The 17,214-nt window shown below is 37.6% G+C and overlaps 1 protein-coding gene across 2 annotated transcripts in view; it reads right to left on the bottom strand.

Moving 5' to 3' along the window:
* The window catches only part of ntrk3b (neurotrophic tyrosine kinase, receptor, type 3b), a 153,839-nt gene that overhangs the window by 52,882 nt on the left and 83,743 nt on the right, over window positions 1–17,214 (bottom strand). For both annotated transcript variants that reach the window (XM_048183729.1, XM_048183730.1), the window contains exons 10-11: window positions 16,374–16,423; window positions 16,170–16,272 (exon numbers count right to left, since the gene is read on the bottom strand). In XM_048183729.1, the coding sequence (XP_048039686.1) occupies window positions 16,170–16,272; window positions 16,374–16,423 (153 nt within the window). The remainder of the gene's footprint in view (window positions 1–16,169; window positions 16,273–16,373; window positions 16,424–17,214) is intronic.

Genomic DNA, 17,214 nt, shown 5'->3' with positions numbered 1-17,214 from the left:
TTCTGTTTCTTGTCAGTTACTGGTGTTGCATAAGTGTTTATTCTCCTGAGATTCTCCTGTTTTTTTTGCATTAAAGGTGCAGTAAGCGATTTCTGAGAAACGCTGTTGATATTTGAAATCACCAAAACAAACATGCCCCTATCCAAAAGGATCACACCTCTATCTTGATAGCTCTGCCCCCAAATTCATGAACATGCTATGCAGCACAGGCACCTCCCCCTTCATGAGTGTATACGCCCCCTACTGCTGATTTGCTCCAAGTGTGATTTGGTGCTCAGTCCAATCCACTTTCAACAGTATTTCTCAGAAATCGCTTACTGCACCTTGAGTGATTTTTAAAAAAGTAAAGAATAAAGTACGAAAATCTCCCAATGGCTTTACAGGTACATTGATAGAATGTAGAATCTTTTTAATATAATATCTGCATTCTGAATTACAGTTGGTCTTGCTTCTGTCATCTGTTTGCAAACTGAAATCTGATTCCTTCAAGAAATGCAAATGATCCTTCACATTTAACATATTAAAACAATAAGGCTTCAGATGTGTAAACTAGCACAGATTCTGCACTGCGACAGTTGCGTTCACACCACTGACATTATAAGCATTGTGGAGCCTCTATTAAATTAAGTGACCTATCAATGGATGCAGATAACTGTTGAGGGGGAAACACAGACTTGATTTGGTGTGGAAAAGAAATGATTTCTCCATCCCTACAGCACTCTTCACTATCACGTCCCCCTCTCCTGTGACAACCGTGACAACACACCATGACGATCACAGAAATTGCCTATTATAGATGACAGTTCCGCTAAAGTTAATGCACAAAATGCCCCCATGTTTTCAAAAATGTATTGCATAGGTCAGACAGAGAGTCTTTGGAAGAATAGTATATAGAGTGTGGATAATAAGGATAAATGCATATATATATATATATATATATATATATATATATATATATATATATATATATATATATATATATATATATATATATATATATATATATAAAACAACTGTTTTTAACATTGGTAATATTAAGAAATGTTTCTTGAGCACCAAATTACCACATTAGAATGATTTCTAAAATGTTTTATAATATACCTGAGCTGAAACACTTATTAATCAATCATTTTAAAAATTTAAGAGCACACAACCACCAATCGGAAGTCCACTTTGTCTGATCGACCAATGTGGAAATTTTGCAACACTTCTCCACAATTTATTCAGAGACTATTTTAGAGTCTTTTCTGATTTATAAAGCATATAATTTTGCAGCACACTTTTGATTGAATTGCACCTTATAATCAATACCCTCTTGCTGTATCAAATATAGCTAGGTGATTGCGATGAAGGGAAAGTTGCCTCAGTGGCAGAGCAAGCTATAATATGAATGCTTTAAAGTGACATGCACAATAACTGATCTCATTCTGAAGCATTTGCTCTAGTCTAATCCAAAGTTTCTCTTCTGGGCCAAGTTATAGCTGAATATTTCTCCTCACCTAGAATGATCCAGAAACACAACCCCAAAATAATCTAAACATGTCTGTAATGAGAATTCTGACCTTGGACTGGATGTTCTACAACAATATCATTTCACCAAGTTAATAATTAAATGCACACAAACTGTTTTTTTGTGAAATCTACGTGTTCTCACCTCAATAATTATCAAAGCACGTCCAGACCGCGTCAGCTTCTATCATGTTTAATGGTGTTACAGCAAGAGGGACTGAGCCATTTCACTGGCATGAAATTGATTTAGTGCACTGCCTTTAGGGGACCGATAATGACCCCTCATCTCTGCATGACACACACCTTCATCTCCATTTCATACAGCCTTAAGAGGGTGAGAACGAGCGTTTATCAATGTCCCCTATTCCCTATAATAGAGTTCAGATGGGCAGTATCTGTCTGGTGAATAGCATTGAGAGGCTAAGTGTTTTTACTATGTAGTACTTATGTTGGAAAAAGAGGTTCTTTTTTACAGCAGCTCAATCACAGAGAAGCATAGCCTATCCACAGGTGACTACAAACACAGACCATTGACATATATATATGGATGGACAGACGGATATGGATGGATGGATGGATGGATATACAGTATATGTAGATGGATGGATGGATGGATGGATATATATGTAGATGGATGGATGGATAAATAGACAGACAAACAGCTGGACAGACTGATAGATGGATATATATGTAGATGGATGGATGGACTGATATATAGATATGGATGGATGGATGGATGGATAGACAGACAAACAGCTGGATAGACTGATAGATGGATATATATGTAGATGGATGGACTGATATATAGATATGGATGGATGGATGGATGGATGATAAATAGACAGACAAACAGCTGGATAGACTGATAGATGGATATATATGTAGATGGATGATGGATGGATGGATGGACTGATATATAGAGATGGATGGATGGATGGACGGAATGATATATAGAGATGGATGATGGATAGATGGATGGATGGATGGATGGATGGATGGATGGATGGATGGATAAATAGACAGACAAACAGCTGGATAGACTGATAGATGGATATATATGTAGATGGATGGATGGACTGATATATAGATATGGATGGATGGATGGATGGATGGATGGATGATAAATAGACAGACAAACAGCTGGATAGACTGATAGATGGATATATATGTAGATGGATGGATGGACTGATATATAGAGATGGATGGATGGATGGATGGATGGATGGATGATGGATGGATGGACAGACAAACAGTTGGATAGACGGATGGATGGATGGATGGATGGACAGACAAACAGCTGGATAGACTGATAGATGGATATATATATGGATGGATGGATGGATGGATGGACTGATATATAGATATGGATGGATGGATGGATGGATGGATGGATGGATGGATGGATAAATAGACAGACAAACAGCTGGATAGACTGATAGATGGATATATATGTAGATGGATGGATGGACTGATATATAGATATGGATGGATGGATGGATGGATGGATGGATGGATAAATAGACAAACAGCTGGACAGACTGATAGATGGATATATATGTAGATGGATGGATGGATGGATGGATGGATGGATGGATGGATGGATGGATGGACTGATATATAGATATGGATGGATGGATGGATGGATGGATAGACAGACAAACAGCTGGATAGACTGATAGATGGATATATATGTAGATGGATGGATGGACTGATATATAGATATGGATGGATGGATGGATGGATGATAAATAGACAGACAAACAGCTGGATAGACTGATAGATGGATATATATGTAGATGGATGATGGATGGATGGATGGACTGATATATAGAGATGGATGGATGGATGGATGGACGGAATGATATATAGAGATGGATGATGGATAGATGGATGGATGGATGGATGGATGGATGGATGGATGGATGGATGGATAAATAGACAGACAAACAGCTGGATAGACTGATAGATGGATATATATGTAGATGGATGGATGGACTGATATATAGATATGGATGGATGGATGGATGGATGGATGGATGGATGATAAATAGACAGACAAACAGCTGGATAGACTGATAGATGGATATATATGTAGATGGATGGATGGACTGATATATAGAGATGGATGGATGGATGGATGGATGGATGATGGATGGATGGACAGACAAACAGTTGGATAGACGGATGGATGGATGGATGGATGGACAGACAAACAGCTGGATAGACTGATAGATGGATATATATGTAGATGGATGGATGGACTGATATATAGAGATGGATGGATGGATGGATGGATGGATGGATAAATAGACAGACAAACAGCTGGATAGACTGATAGATGGATATATATGTAGATGGATGGATGGACTGATATATAGAGATGGATGGATGGATGGATGGATGGATGGATGGATGGATGGATGGATGATGGATGGATGGACAGACAAACAGTTGGATAGACGGATGGATGGATGGATGGATGGATGGATGGATGGATGGACAGACAAACAGCTGGATAGACTGATAGATGGATATATATATGGATGGATGGATGGATGGATGGACTGATATATAGATATGGATGGATGGATGGATGGATGGATGGATGGATGGATGGATAAATAGACAGACAAACAGCTGGATAGACTGATAGATGGATATATATGTAGATGGATGATGGATGGATGGATGGACTGATATATAGAGATGGATGGATGGATGGATGGACGGACTGATATATAGAGATGATGGATGGATGATGGATAGATGATGGATGGATGGATGGATGGATAAATAGACAGACAAACAGCTGGATAGACTGATAGATGGATATATATGTAGATGGATGGATGGACTGATATATAGATATGGATGGATGTATGGATGGATGGATGGATGATAAATAGACAGACAAACAGCTGGATAGACTGATAGATGGATATATATGTAGATGGATGGATGGACTGATATATAGAGATGGATGGATGGATGGATGGATGATGGATGGATGGACAGACAAACAGTTGGATGGATGGATGGATGGATGGATGGATGGATGGATGGATGGATGGATGGATGGACAGACAAACAGCTGGATAGACTAGTAGATGGATATATATGTAGATGGATGGATGGACTGATATATAGATATGGATGGATGGATGGATGGATGGATGGATGGACTGATATATAGACATGGATGGAGGGATGGATGGATGGATGGATGGATGGATGGATGGATGGATGGATGGACAGACAAACAGTTGGATGGATGGATGGATGGACAGACAAACAGTTGGATGGATAGATGGATAAATAGACAGACAAACAGCTGGATAGACTGATAGATGGATATATATGTGGATGGATGGATGGATGGATGGATGGATGGATGGATGGATGGATGGATGGACTGATATATAGAGATGGATGATGGATGGATGGATGGATGGATAAATAGACAGACAAACAGCTGGATAGACTAATAGATGGATATATATGTAGATGGACGGATGGACTGATATATAGATATGGATGGATGGATGGATGGATGGACTGATATATAGATATGGATGGAGGGATGGATGGATGGATGGATGGATGGATGGACAGACAAACAGTTGGATGGATGGATGGATGGATGGACAGACAAACAGTTGGATGGATAGATGGATAAATAGACAGACAAACAACTGGATAGACTGATAGATGGATATATATGTAGATGGATGGATGGATGGATGAACGGATGCATGAACAGACAGACAGATTTGTGGAAGAACACTTCATTTCCCATAATGCATTCACCTGTGTTGAATTTCTTTGAATTGCAATTTAGTAAATTCTTCTTCCTGTTATTCCAATTCAAATTCCAGTTCAACTTACTGTATATTGTTGCCAATTCAATTCAAATTCCATCTTCTGAACTGAAAAGAAGACAATTGTTCAATTCTGATTTTTGCACAATCCTAAAATTATCATTTTCTGGAAATGTGAGCATCTATGCAGAGCTCAGCTCACATCCATAATGCCTATAGGATGTGGTTGCCTACTATCCAATTTCAAAAGCTGTTCTCTAGATATGGCTCAAATCCCTCCTTCAGTGTAAGTCGATGTATTTTTTGTTTTTCACCTGTTTTATAGTCCACTAAACAAAATGATGCAAGTCTGATTACTTAAAAAATGAATAACACATCTTCACTAAGCCACACAATTTGAAGTATCATTCATGTCTGTAGTGCAAACGGTGCAGGATCAGTAATGTGCCAAAGTTTAATACTTTGGGCTTCAGGTTTGTTCAAATGCCTTAGCAAACACCACTTACAATACCAAATACTGCTACAGTCAGACATAATGGGTTCATATTGGCACTGTGTATGAGCTAGGGAGCACTTAAGCAACAAATGAACCTGAAACAATGATAAAATACGAGATGAGCAAGGATTTTTTGGAAGAGAGAGTTTTCCATCTCAAGAGGGGTATAAGCTCATTTTTATTACCAAAATGATGTGATTACAGATACGCGTTTGGTCGCTGGTAGGGCAGGAATATGGTTGAAAAAGCAGTGTATTAATTCAATGGGGAAAGTATCCTTTTATACCCCAATCGTAATGGAGTGAAGTGCTTTTCAAAATTGAAAAATGGTGCTGAATGACCCTGCTTCACTTTCGAGGATGGGCAAAAAAAGGCGGCTGTTCCTTACTGTGATTTTGACATTAGAAAATGGTTATTGTTCCGTATCAGCGACAGCTTCAAAGTGTCTTTGTGCGTAGCTGTCTGTCAAAGAAACTGCATGTCAGGGTTGTTTCAGACATGTTTGCGGGTGTCTTCACGTGAGCTGTTGTTCTGTGTGTGGCTCCATTGACTGCTTCATTCGCTGGGGCAAGGTGAGTCAGTCAGGCGTGAAATCTTTGGGTTTGATGATGTGTGCTAAACAGCCCTCGGCTTACTGTGGTAATGTAGCCGAGGAAGGTTTAAGCCCTTGTGACAGCGATGATAAGATCTTAATAGGCAGGTGAGCTATCAGGGCAAAGAGCGTGGAGGGGAAGCAAAGGGGAGGGTTTTCACAGTGAAGCTAAAATAAACCCTGTCACATGCAGTTAGTGATGTTACAATCATGTGTCATCATAACTCAGTCTTCCTCCCCAATATTGGGCAAAAAGCATATCTCATGCCATTTCAGATGTCTGATGAGCCCCTTTCACACAGAGATTCCGAAAAATACACTGATAATGTGCCCCGGTATCGTTTGACTTTGGTTCATTCACACTGACAGTGATTTTCTGAAATCTGTGCGTGCGTTCACACACATCCCGTAAAGACACGTGACATCAGGATGTGACGTGCAATGTTCTCTCGAGAAACCACGCTTGTGCATTGTTTCCTGATTCGATCATAAACTAACACATTGTGTACCACTGACTAAGCTGGTGAACAATCATCACACCTCTTACGGCATTTGTCCTGCCTTTTTTAAACATGCTCCACATGGCTTCGGGGGGTTAATAAAGGCCTTCTGAAATGAAGCAATGTAATAAAATATCCATATTTAACAAGTTATGAAGTAAAATATCTAGCTTCTGCCAGACCGCCTTCCGTATTCAACTTATGAAGAAAGTGTAAAACTCTTGCAGTTCAAAAAGCTTATATTACGTCCTACGCCTTCCCTATTCAACTTATGGAAAAAGCTTAACTGATGCGATTTCAGTTCTGTTTTTTCGTAAGCTGAATGGTGGAAGCTATATATTTTACTTCATAACTTGTTAAATATGGATATTTTCTTTTACACAAATGCATCGCTTCGCTTCAGAAGGCCTTTATTAACCCTCCGGAGCTGTGTGGAGTACATTTATGATGGATGGATGTGGATGGAGACACTTTCTTTAGCTCATACTGTGTGTATGTGAAGTTTTACCTCAAAATACCCCACAGATATTTTTATAGCATATTAAAATTGCCACTTTTTGGGGGTGAGCAAAAACACAACGTTTTTGTGTGTGTCCCTTTAAATGCAAATGAGCTGCTGCTCCCGACCCCCTTTCAAGAAGAGGGTGGAGCTTCACAAGCTCATGCAACAACAAAACAGGACACTCTCACTCACTGAAAATGTCAGAAACTGTCAAAACACCTGAGTTGCTTACGAGACAGTGCTTTTGTTTTCATTTGTGTTACGTTCTCATTGGTTCAATGGTTTCATTGCGTTCAGTTGTTGCTCATTTGTTCATCAGTACTCTGTGTATTTACAGCCCTCATTTTGCCATGTGTCTTTTTCTAGCTTTGTCACCTTTTGATGCTGTAGTCCACTTTTGTGAGCTTCATGTCCATGTGAGTTTATTTATTTTCAAGTTATTGCTTTGTTTGTACACTTTTTGAATCATGGAATAAACTGCATTTGGGCTCAAAAATGACTCAACCTCAGTGGAAACGTTACACCTGAATCAAAATGCATCATGGTTTCCACAAAAATATTAAAGGTCCCGTTCTTCGTGATCCCATGTTTCAAACTTTAGTTAGTGTGTAATGTTGTTGTTAGAGTATAAATAAAATCTGTAAAATTTTAAAGCTCAAAGTTCAATGCCAAGCGAGATATTTTATTTAACAGAAGTCGCCTACATCGAACGGCCAGTTTGGACTACATCCCTCTACTTCCTTCTTTAATGACGTCACTAAAACAGTTTTTTGACTAACCACAGGAATACACAAGAGTTGCGTTTGTAGAGTGTGTTTGTCGCCATGTCGTCGAAACGCTGTTATTTTCATCCCACAGTCCAATCACCGGGTCTGATTCCGGCTCAAATTGATAGGGTAAAATTAAAGACATGTTTACAATAACACTGAGCGCATGCATCTCCACGTTATGGTAAGAGGCGTGACCTTTCCGGGCAAGATGCGCTAAACTGCTGTCGAATCACAACACAGGAACCGCTGGCACAATCTATGTGAAAAATACTGTGTTTTTTTACACGCGAAACATGAACACATGTTATATTGCACACTATAAACACAATCAAAGCTTCAAAAAACCACGAGAAACGGGACCTTTAAGCTGTTTTCAACATTGATAATAATAAATGTTTCTTGAGCATCAAATCAGCGTATTAGAATGATTTCTGAAGAATTATGTGACACTGATTATTAAGACTGGAGTAATGATGCTGAAAATTCAGCTTTGATCACAGGAATAAATTACATTTTAATATATATTAAAATTGAAAAGTTATTTTAAACTAAGTATATTTCAAAATCATTACTGAACTACTTTTACTGTTTTTTTTATCAAATCAAATAATAAAAGATGCCTTGGTGAGCATTTGTTACACTTTACAATACAGTTACATTAGTTAACATCAGTTAGTTAACATGAACTTACAATGACAAATACTTCTAACGCATGTATTAATCTTAGTTAAATATAAATTACCATTTACTAATACATTTAATAAAATCAAAAGTCGTATCTGTTAATATTTAATGGACATGTACTAAAAATGAGTTGTATTTGTATGTATTGATAGTACCACGATGAAAAATACTGTAACAAATGTATTGCTCATTAATGCACAAGTAAGTAATGCATTATATAATGCATTACCTGGCATTAACTACTGGAACCTTATTGTAATGTGTTACAAGACGTGTTTTAAAACATCATACCGATACAACTTTTGATTAGTCCAAAGAAAATATTCTCACTCAAAAAGTTTGCCCGGATTCACAACAGGTGCGCACTACATTCACGTCCATTCAAACATGTGCATTTGTTTTGTCTTTTGCCAATGTTCAGGTTTGTTCAACTCTGACCAGCGAATTCACATAGTGAGAATATGTTTAACCAATGTGGGATGAAAACATCACTGACTGACCTCTTGGCTCAATAAAGTGAAAACAAACATCAAAGCTTCTTGGTTTGCAGTGTTGCAGGAAAGTAAAGCAAATTATATTTTAACTTTTAAATGTATTATTATTTGTTATTTGGGATGTATTATTTATTAAAAACAGAAGCCCTAGAGCGCAACATCATATCCTGATGAATCCTTATTATTCTAAAAGCAGTAGCACATACCCACAGTTAGTAATTATCATAATACCCGTCCAAAACATCTACATATAAGCACTTTCTGCACATGTATCCTTACACTCTATAAAAATGCACTCTAGCATTAGAAACTAAAGAAACTAAAAGGCTCTTGACATGGATTTTTTTAATACTGTAATATGTTCCTTGAGTATCCATTATAATGCTAAGGACTTTTTGCACAAAATCAGCCATATATTCACAAAAATATACATTAATGATAATATACATTGATTTATGTGGGCGTGTCCCTTAAGGCTTGTCAGTAAGCGGCCACTGTTGTAATTGGCTAACATCATTGCATAGGAAAAAGTATCAACGCCCCCTTGCTATTGCACATAAGTGCTTTGAAAACATCCATATAAAATCTTCATTGACAGGCAAAGCATTAGAAAACTGTTGCAGTTTGCAATGTTGCTCTAATCCAATACAGATCCAATATAGTTGGCTGCTTCATCTTTCAACAAAAGTTTCTTTGCAAACTCTCCATTACACTGTGCCTCGTTTACAAAACAATCTGTTGTCAAATGCTCCGAACAAACATATAATCCTTCGACACGATCCGGTATGCCATTAAAAATTATCCATCCGCTTGTTCCTGATATACTGGGGTCCTTCTAAAGTCTGTACAGACATGCAAATTAGTCATCTAAAGAGGACATGTAAAAGCAAAGGTTCTTTTACTCTTGTTTTTTGTTATTTTTTAAAGAAAAAATCAAATTTATGGATGAATATTTCTGGATAAAATAAAAAAAAGTTCGCAGTTTAGTGAACGAGATCCGATGTATCTGTAATGTCACATCTACATCATGGAGGGATGAAGCAGGCTAATTATATTACAGATCTGAGGCTGAAAATGTCTGATTATAATTCAGATAAAACAATGACCATGAGATAAGACACAAGCCTGAAGCTCTCTTAAAACATCCTGTCCTGACAGGAAATGAATGCATTATATGGTACTCAATTCGATAAAACATCTTAAATATCCCCAGCGGAAATGTTGTGAGAAGAAATGCTTGAAAACAACATTTCCTGTGTACTTTCTTCTTGGTAATGCAAATCAATTATCTGTTTTCTTGTGGCATATGGATAGAGGACCTGATTAACAGAAGATTCCCTCCACAGAATAAGGAAATTGTTGAAGCAAAGACCAAAAGCTTCATTTCCAAATGTATGTACATTTACATAAAAACATGAGATAGGATATGATCAAGATGCCCCTTTCATATTTAAAGTCCCCCTGTAGTGAAAATCAAGTTTTTAATGTTGTTTATATGTCTATGTGGTGTTTTTAATGTACTTTAAGACAAACCATGTGCAAGTTCATAAGTCAACAGCATTGCTGAGAATTTTCTCCTTAAAACTGCAGTGAACCAAAAAACGTGATTTGAAATCGCTGGTGTTTCTGTCATCACAAACTACCTTGAAACCAATCATGTCAATGTGTGATCATCAACGAGTGGATCTCTGAGCTGGTGCAAGCAAGTGGAGGTGGGGCTAATTTGCATATTCATAGAACCACATATACTAAATGAGGCAAGGGTGTAGAGTTACATTCAAGCTATTTTAATGGGGTGGTTGATCATGATTTAAATTTTTTAACCTTAGTTAGTGTGTGATGTTGCTGTTACAGCATAAACAACATCTGCAAAGTTATGATGCTCAAAGTTCAAAGCAAAGCAAGATTTTTCCTTTTAAAGAATTCTCTGTTTAAGGACTACAGCAAACGGCTGGTGGGGACTACAACAAGCTTCTTCCCGGGTTAGTGACATCACTAATCTTAAAATTTACATAAACCCCGCCCCTGAGAACACACAACAAAAGGGGTGAGGCCATGTTATTGCAATACAGATACAATATTTCATAAAAGCAAGTAGTTATTAAACTAAACTACACCTGTTCTATCTTCACGCAGCATATATTCTCTGGCTCCGTAGACATCTTACAACAGTTCCCAAAGGAGCGATTTATAGATTATCATGACAGAATATGCTAATCTATGACTTTAAGATAGTTAATTCCACATCAGCTACATAAATTCCTCAACTAACCATCCAGAAACATCCTGTTGGATTCTACATCTTCTTAAGTGTCTCCATCATTGTTCGACTCCGGTTTGAACATAAAAGGCTGAACAGTTTCTGACAGTTTCAGTGAGTCTGAGGTAATCGGAGCTGCTAACTGCTAATGAGCTCTTGAAACTCTGTCCTCTTCTTGGGAGCAGCAGCTCATTTGCATTTAAAGGGACACACACAAAAACAGAGCGTTTTTGCTCACCCTCAAAAAGTGACAAATTTAACCTGCTATAAAAAATGATCTGTGGGGTATTTTGAGCTAAAACTTGACATACATACTCTGGGGACACCAGAGACTTATGTTACATCTTGTAAAAGAGGCATTATATGACCCCTTTAAGGCATGAAGAAATATATTTTTTTCAAGGAAAAAAAAAAAAATGTTTAAATATGTTTTTTTTTTTTTGACCAAAGATGAGTTTTAAGGGATAAAATTATTGACTACAGGGGGACTTTAAATCATTTATAGGTGACAGTCTGTGGTTGTATCACCATGGTTTGACAAACACCAAGGTTCTCAATTAATATCTTAAAGAAAAAGGAGAAACTGAGCAAAATTGAGCTTCTTTTTGAGCACTGCTAAGTGCAGTAGGGCCAAAATCTAATCACATTAACTGTTCAAATTGATCATTAAAATGGCAGCAACAGGCAGGCTATGCATTAACACTTTGCTTATTTGCCATGATGTTGGAATATGGTCATGTTAGAGAAACAAACTTACAAGTTCCCTAAAATAACTCTCTTCTCCCCATAAAACCACTGCCATTCGAATGCATAAGTTTGATTTTTCTTCCACGCATATCACCATAAAAAATAATTATAGTCCATTTAGTATGGCAAACTAATGTAAATACACTAGAGAGAATAAAATATTCTCAAGAAGGTTACAGGGACTATATCATTTTTTTGTGTGTGTGTGTCATGACTAATTACTCAACATCATCTGTATTAAAGAGAAAATAATCACTTCACCTGATGTTTTTGAATAAAATAGCCTTGACAGCCTACTTACTGGAGGTCCTCAGCTAATGTTACTGTCTGAAGAACAGTTCTCTCCCGCCGTCGGACTTGTGTGTGTAGGTGACGTGCGCGGTGGACCAAACCACTGTGAGGCAAGGGAGGGGTAACTCAAAATTTGTTTAAACTTAAAACGCCCATTTGCGTTTGTATTGTTTTACTACTTACACAGTTATTTAAGTATATATCATTTATTTACAATACTGGTTTTTAATTATATTTTTTGGGGGGGACAGCACTCAGATGGGGAGAGGAGGTTGGGGGGGTCCTGACCCCCGCTATTTACGCCCCTGATTACAACCAGGCACCAAAGTGAGCCAGATTATGAAGCTTTACCAATTGCAGAAGTGCCCTGAAAGGCAAACGCAATCAATCGGTTGTTGTGCAGCACAACATCCATTTATGATTTGATGATTTAATAGCAATCTAAAGGTCCAAACACAGAAAGCGAGGAAAACACACGCGCACACACACACAAAATCTGATTTTACTGCCAGCCCCAAAATAGTCTGTGATCAAACTCCAACTGCAAAAAAGGCTCCAGAATGATTGAGTGAGGCAAAAATCCAATACAGCTCAATCTGAGGTAATGGCTGCCTAAGACCTCCAGCTGATTTGAAGAGAAAAACAGTACAAGTGGTGTATTGTGGGAAGGCCAGCATTCTGAAAAGGGCTTGTATTGACGTCACGCTTTGAGTGTCAATCCTTTTATACCTCTTCAACCTTGCCAATCAATGAGAGTGAGACATTATGAGCCGTTCCTCTCGGATTGAACGGAGCTCATATTCTCTTTCTCTCACAGGAGTGTCACAAAAAAGAGAGCGCGTTTCATGTTTGACACACATGTGAGAAAAGAGCAGGGAGTCTTGGGTCAAGAGGGTTATTCAGAGACCAACGTGTTTTTGTTGGCTTTAAAAAGCGAAGATGGATATGAGGACTGCAATGGGAATGGAAAACATAAAATAATTTTCTGTCATCTGTTTCCTCTTTGACATATTGCCATGGACACACAGTCATTATTCAAAGGCAGAGTGAAGTGAGGGCAATGCTGGGAGTAGATGCAAATCTCGGGTATATAACTGCGATGGTATAGATGGATATTAGTGTTGTCACGATACTGGAATTTCCAACTTCGATACAATACCTTGAAAAATATCGATGTTCAATATCATTTTCGATACCATGGGGAAAACTATCCAGTGTTATTTTGATTACTTTCATTTCTGTAATGATTAACTGAATACTATTGTTAGACCAACCTGAAAAATAGTAGCATCTTCTCAGCATGATTAACTGTGTAATGCATTCAGGTTACATATCGATTTTTACACGTCAATCATACAACAGTAGTTTGAATAGCCACAGAGACATTGCACAGTTTCTATGTTTTCATCCTCACTAGTGTTGGGCTCTGGTTCAAATCAAAAAGTCTGATCATGTTTTAAAAGGAACCCCACGGGTATTAATACGCGGTTCTTTGAGAAGTTTTATTCTCGTCCACATTATTCACAACTTCCCATTCTTTTCTCCTCTTATCGCTAGTAAAGCAGTGAAGACTTACATCGCTTCTCTTGTTGCCCTTCGACTGAAAATTACAACCAAAAGCCGCACTATGTGAAATCATATATTATATTTCGAGTTGTGTTGCAGTAAAAATAGCAATAGTGTCAGTAGCTCACCGAGTGCAACCATTTGACGTCATCGACGTAGAACGCACTCCCATTGTCCAAAATATGTATAAAACTATGTGGATTTTTTAAATAATGTAAATCTTTCATGGGTTTTCTACTACATATTTCAGTAAGAGACATCATTTACATTATATTAAGCTGTACAAGTCTTAATACCAGGGGTTCCCTTTAATGCTTGCAATTAAAGCTACAAAAGTTATTCAGTCAAGAGTGATTTTCTGTTTGTCTTTTGTTCTTTGATTAACATGACAGACAGCAGCAGGTTTATTAGGCTGCTGTCACTTTAAGAGCGAATGCACGGATCCAATATACTGTTACATAACTTGCGTTTTCTCTCAACTATTTACGTTCCAAAACTGACTTGATTTTATCTGAATACTCAGCAAGACGGGAATTTTGACATAATTTTGTATGTATTTGACCGTTTAAGCACTATAAGCCACGAAAAAGAAGTCAGTTTGGTTCTCGCGAGCTGTTTGAGAGGTGGCTTTATGAGAGCGCCACTAATATAGATCAGTGGTGACTGCAAAACCTGCGGAAATTAGTAAAATTGTGCGCAATGCAAGCACTATTCAACCGGAGTGAAAGAGACGAGTGAGTGGCAGGAGGCAGGTGTGTCAGTTCGCCAGTTCGAAAAGGAGTATTGGAATTGGAATTCATCTTATTTAGATGGCAACAAATTGGTTAAGGCACACTTATTGAGGTTATCTCAAATAATTGCGATTAGATCGAATAACCGTGATCAGAAGATGAATCAATAATTGCAACAGGCCTATACTTATCTAGAAAATAGCATATAGGTTTGGAACAACATGAGGGTGAGTAAATGATGACAGAAATTGTATTTTTGGTTGAACCTCAGGCATCCCTTTGAGATAAGATTCATAACTTGAATGATATGATTAATATGAATAACATCAATGCAAAATCAGCTTTACACAATTTTCCATTGAATTTCCAGCAAAAACAACTATAATGCTATATATATCTTTACCATTCTCTAAAATTACTCACATCATCATTTTTTTCTTCTTTTTTTTTTTTGTGATACTGCCCACCTCTAATACAAACGTAGGTTTGAGTAAAACTATATTTCTGAAAACGCTTGCACCACCGTGATATGAACTATAATATTAGCAGAGGAAGTTAGGCTAACCAAACAAAGACTCGCAGGCATTTCCGCCAACTGCCTCCCCAAGGTCTGAGACTGGAGGATGCATTCAACTCAAATTCTATTCACACAAACCCACACAGCACAAACCAAACCCTATCTGACTCATGATGTGCCAGACCACTGTTTAAAAGCAGCCTCTAAACATAGCCCAAAACCAAAGCCGACAACTATTATGTTACCCAGTCTCTCGAGATGATTGACAACTGAAAGACTGAGGAAATCTATTGTGTTGCTTCGAGAAAGGGTGAAAAGAATTAAGTTTTATTTTCTTTTTCCCGCCTATTTTTGCTTTTTGCCACTGGGAATAAAATATTCAAAGTCAACATAAAATCAAAATGGACCCTTTTTACTTTAAGACAAATGTTTGTCTTTATAATCTTTAACCAAAATGTAATGACTTGCTCTAAACTGACTTTCCTTTTCATCTGTGTTCACAAAGCCCTCTTACTTTTCAGTTACTCCCATCCAAGCACCTGACCCTTTTTTTTTTTTTTTGATCCAACGAATTCCCGGATAAAGCCCCATCCAGCCAAAAATATCCATCAAAACTCAAAATATGGACTTAAATGTTGCCTTCAAGGAGCATTTCAACATGAAGACAATCTAGCAGAATAACCTATTCATACCTTTTATCCCAAATTTGTTACGTCGGCTATATTTGTTGATGAGGACGAAAATCACAATGAGGAACACGCATCCAAAGCCAGCCAGACCAACAGCAATCGACATCTACAGGAAAAAAAGCAATAAAGCAGTCAATGACATAGCTACATCTGCTGAAAAGGACAATTGTAATTAAAGGAGAACTTCAGACAGAAATAACATCTTACTCCGAATGAATCTTCTTCAGGTCTTTTCGCCTCATCTTCAGGTGTTGGACCTACAGGAAATAGAAATGACGCTGTACAATTGAGAAGGCCAACAGATGCTTTCATTTATGCAGTATTGTTAATGTTAACTAATACTAAACCTAGTTTTCGTTAATTGAAATAAAGCTGACAAAATACTGTAATATAATATTACATGAAAAATTAAACAAAAAATATATTAAGAAAATTAGAAATGTTGCCTCGTAATTTAAGTCAAGTCAAGTCATCTTCATATATATAACACTTTTCAAAATACATATTGTTTCAAAGCAGCTTCACAGTGACAATAGGAAACTTATTATCGAGCTAATGTTGGTTTTTGATTGAATCACTTCCGTTGTAAAAAATGTTAATTATTAATTTAGGGACTGCTTAAAGCAGAACTAAGTAACTTTTTTTATCGTCATAAATAGTTTTCTAAGTCCTTACGACGGTTAATTGACTTGTAGTGGTGTGTTTGAGGCGAGCACTAACCCCCTCTGGCACGTCTACGCCAGAAAACAGCACTTGCAAGTAGCAAGCCGACCCGACACAATCTCGCCTCATGTTCACGTTCACGCGAGAGTGACAAAATGCTTTACGGTAATTCAAAAACAATGTATATATTGACAATTTCGAAAATTACCCACCTCCATCATGATTTTTTGTACTGTATTTGCAAAGCTACTGCACTGGTGAGCGTTAGTCGTTGTAGTCCAGAGCTGCGTTTGGAGTATTTACGACAGTGTGATTCACTGAAGGAACCTGTAGGGGGAGCTTCGCAAATCTTACTGAGTTCCGCTTTAAATGACACCTTTCCTAC

Source organism: Megalobrama amblycephala, linkage group LG3, assembly GCF_018812025.1.
Source record: "Megalobrama amblycephala isolate DHTTF-2021 linkage group LG3, ASM1881202v1, whole genome shotgun sequence".
NCBI lineage: Eukaryota > Metazoa > Chordata > Actinopteri > Cypriniformes > Xenocyprididae > Megalobrama > Megalobrama amblycephala.
This window is presented reverse-complemented; position numbering and strand designations above follow the sequence as displayed.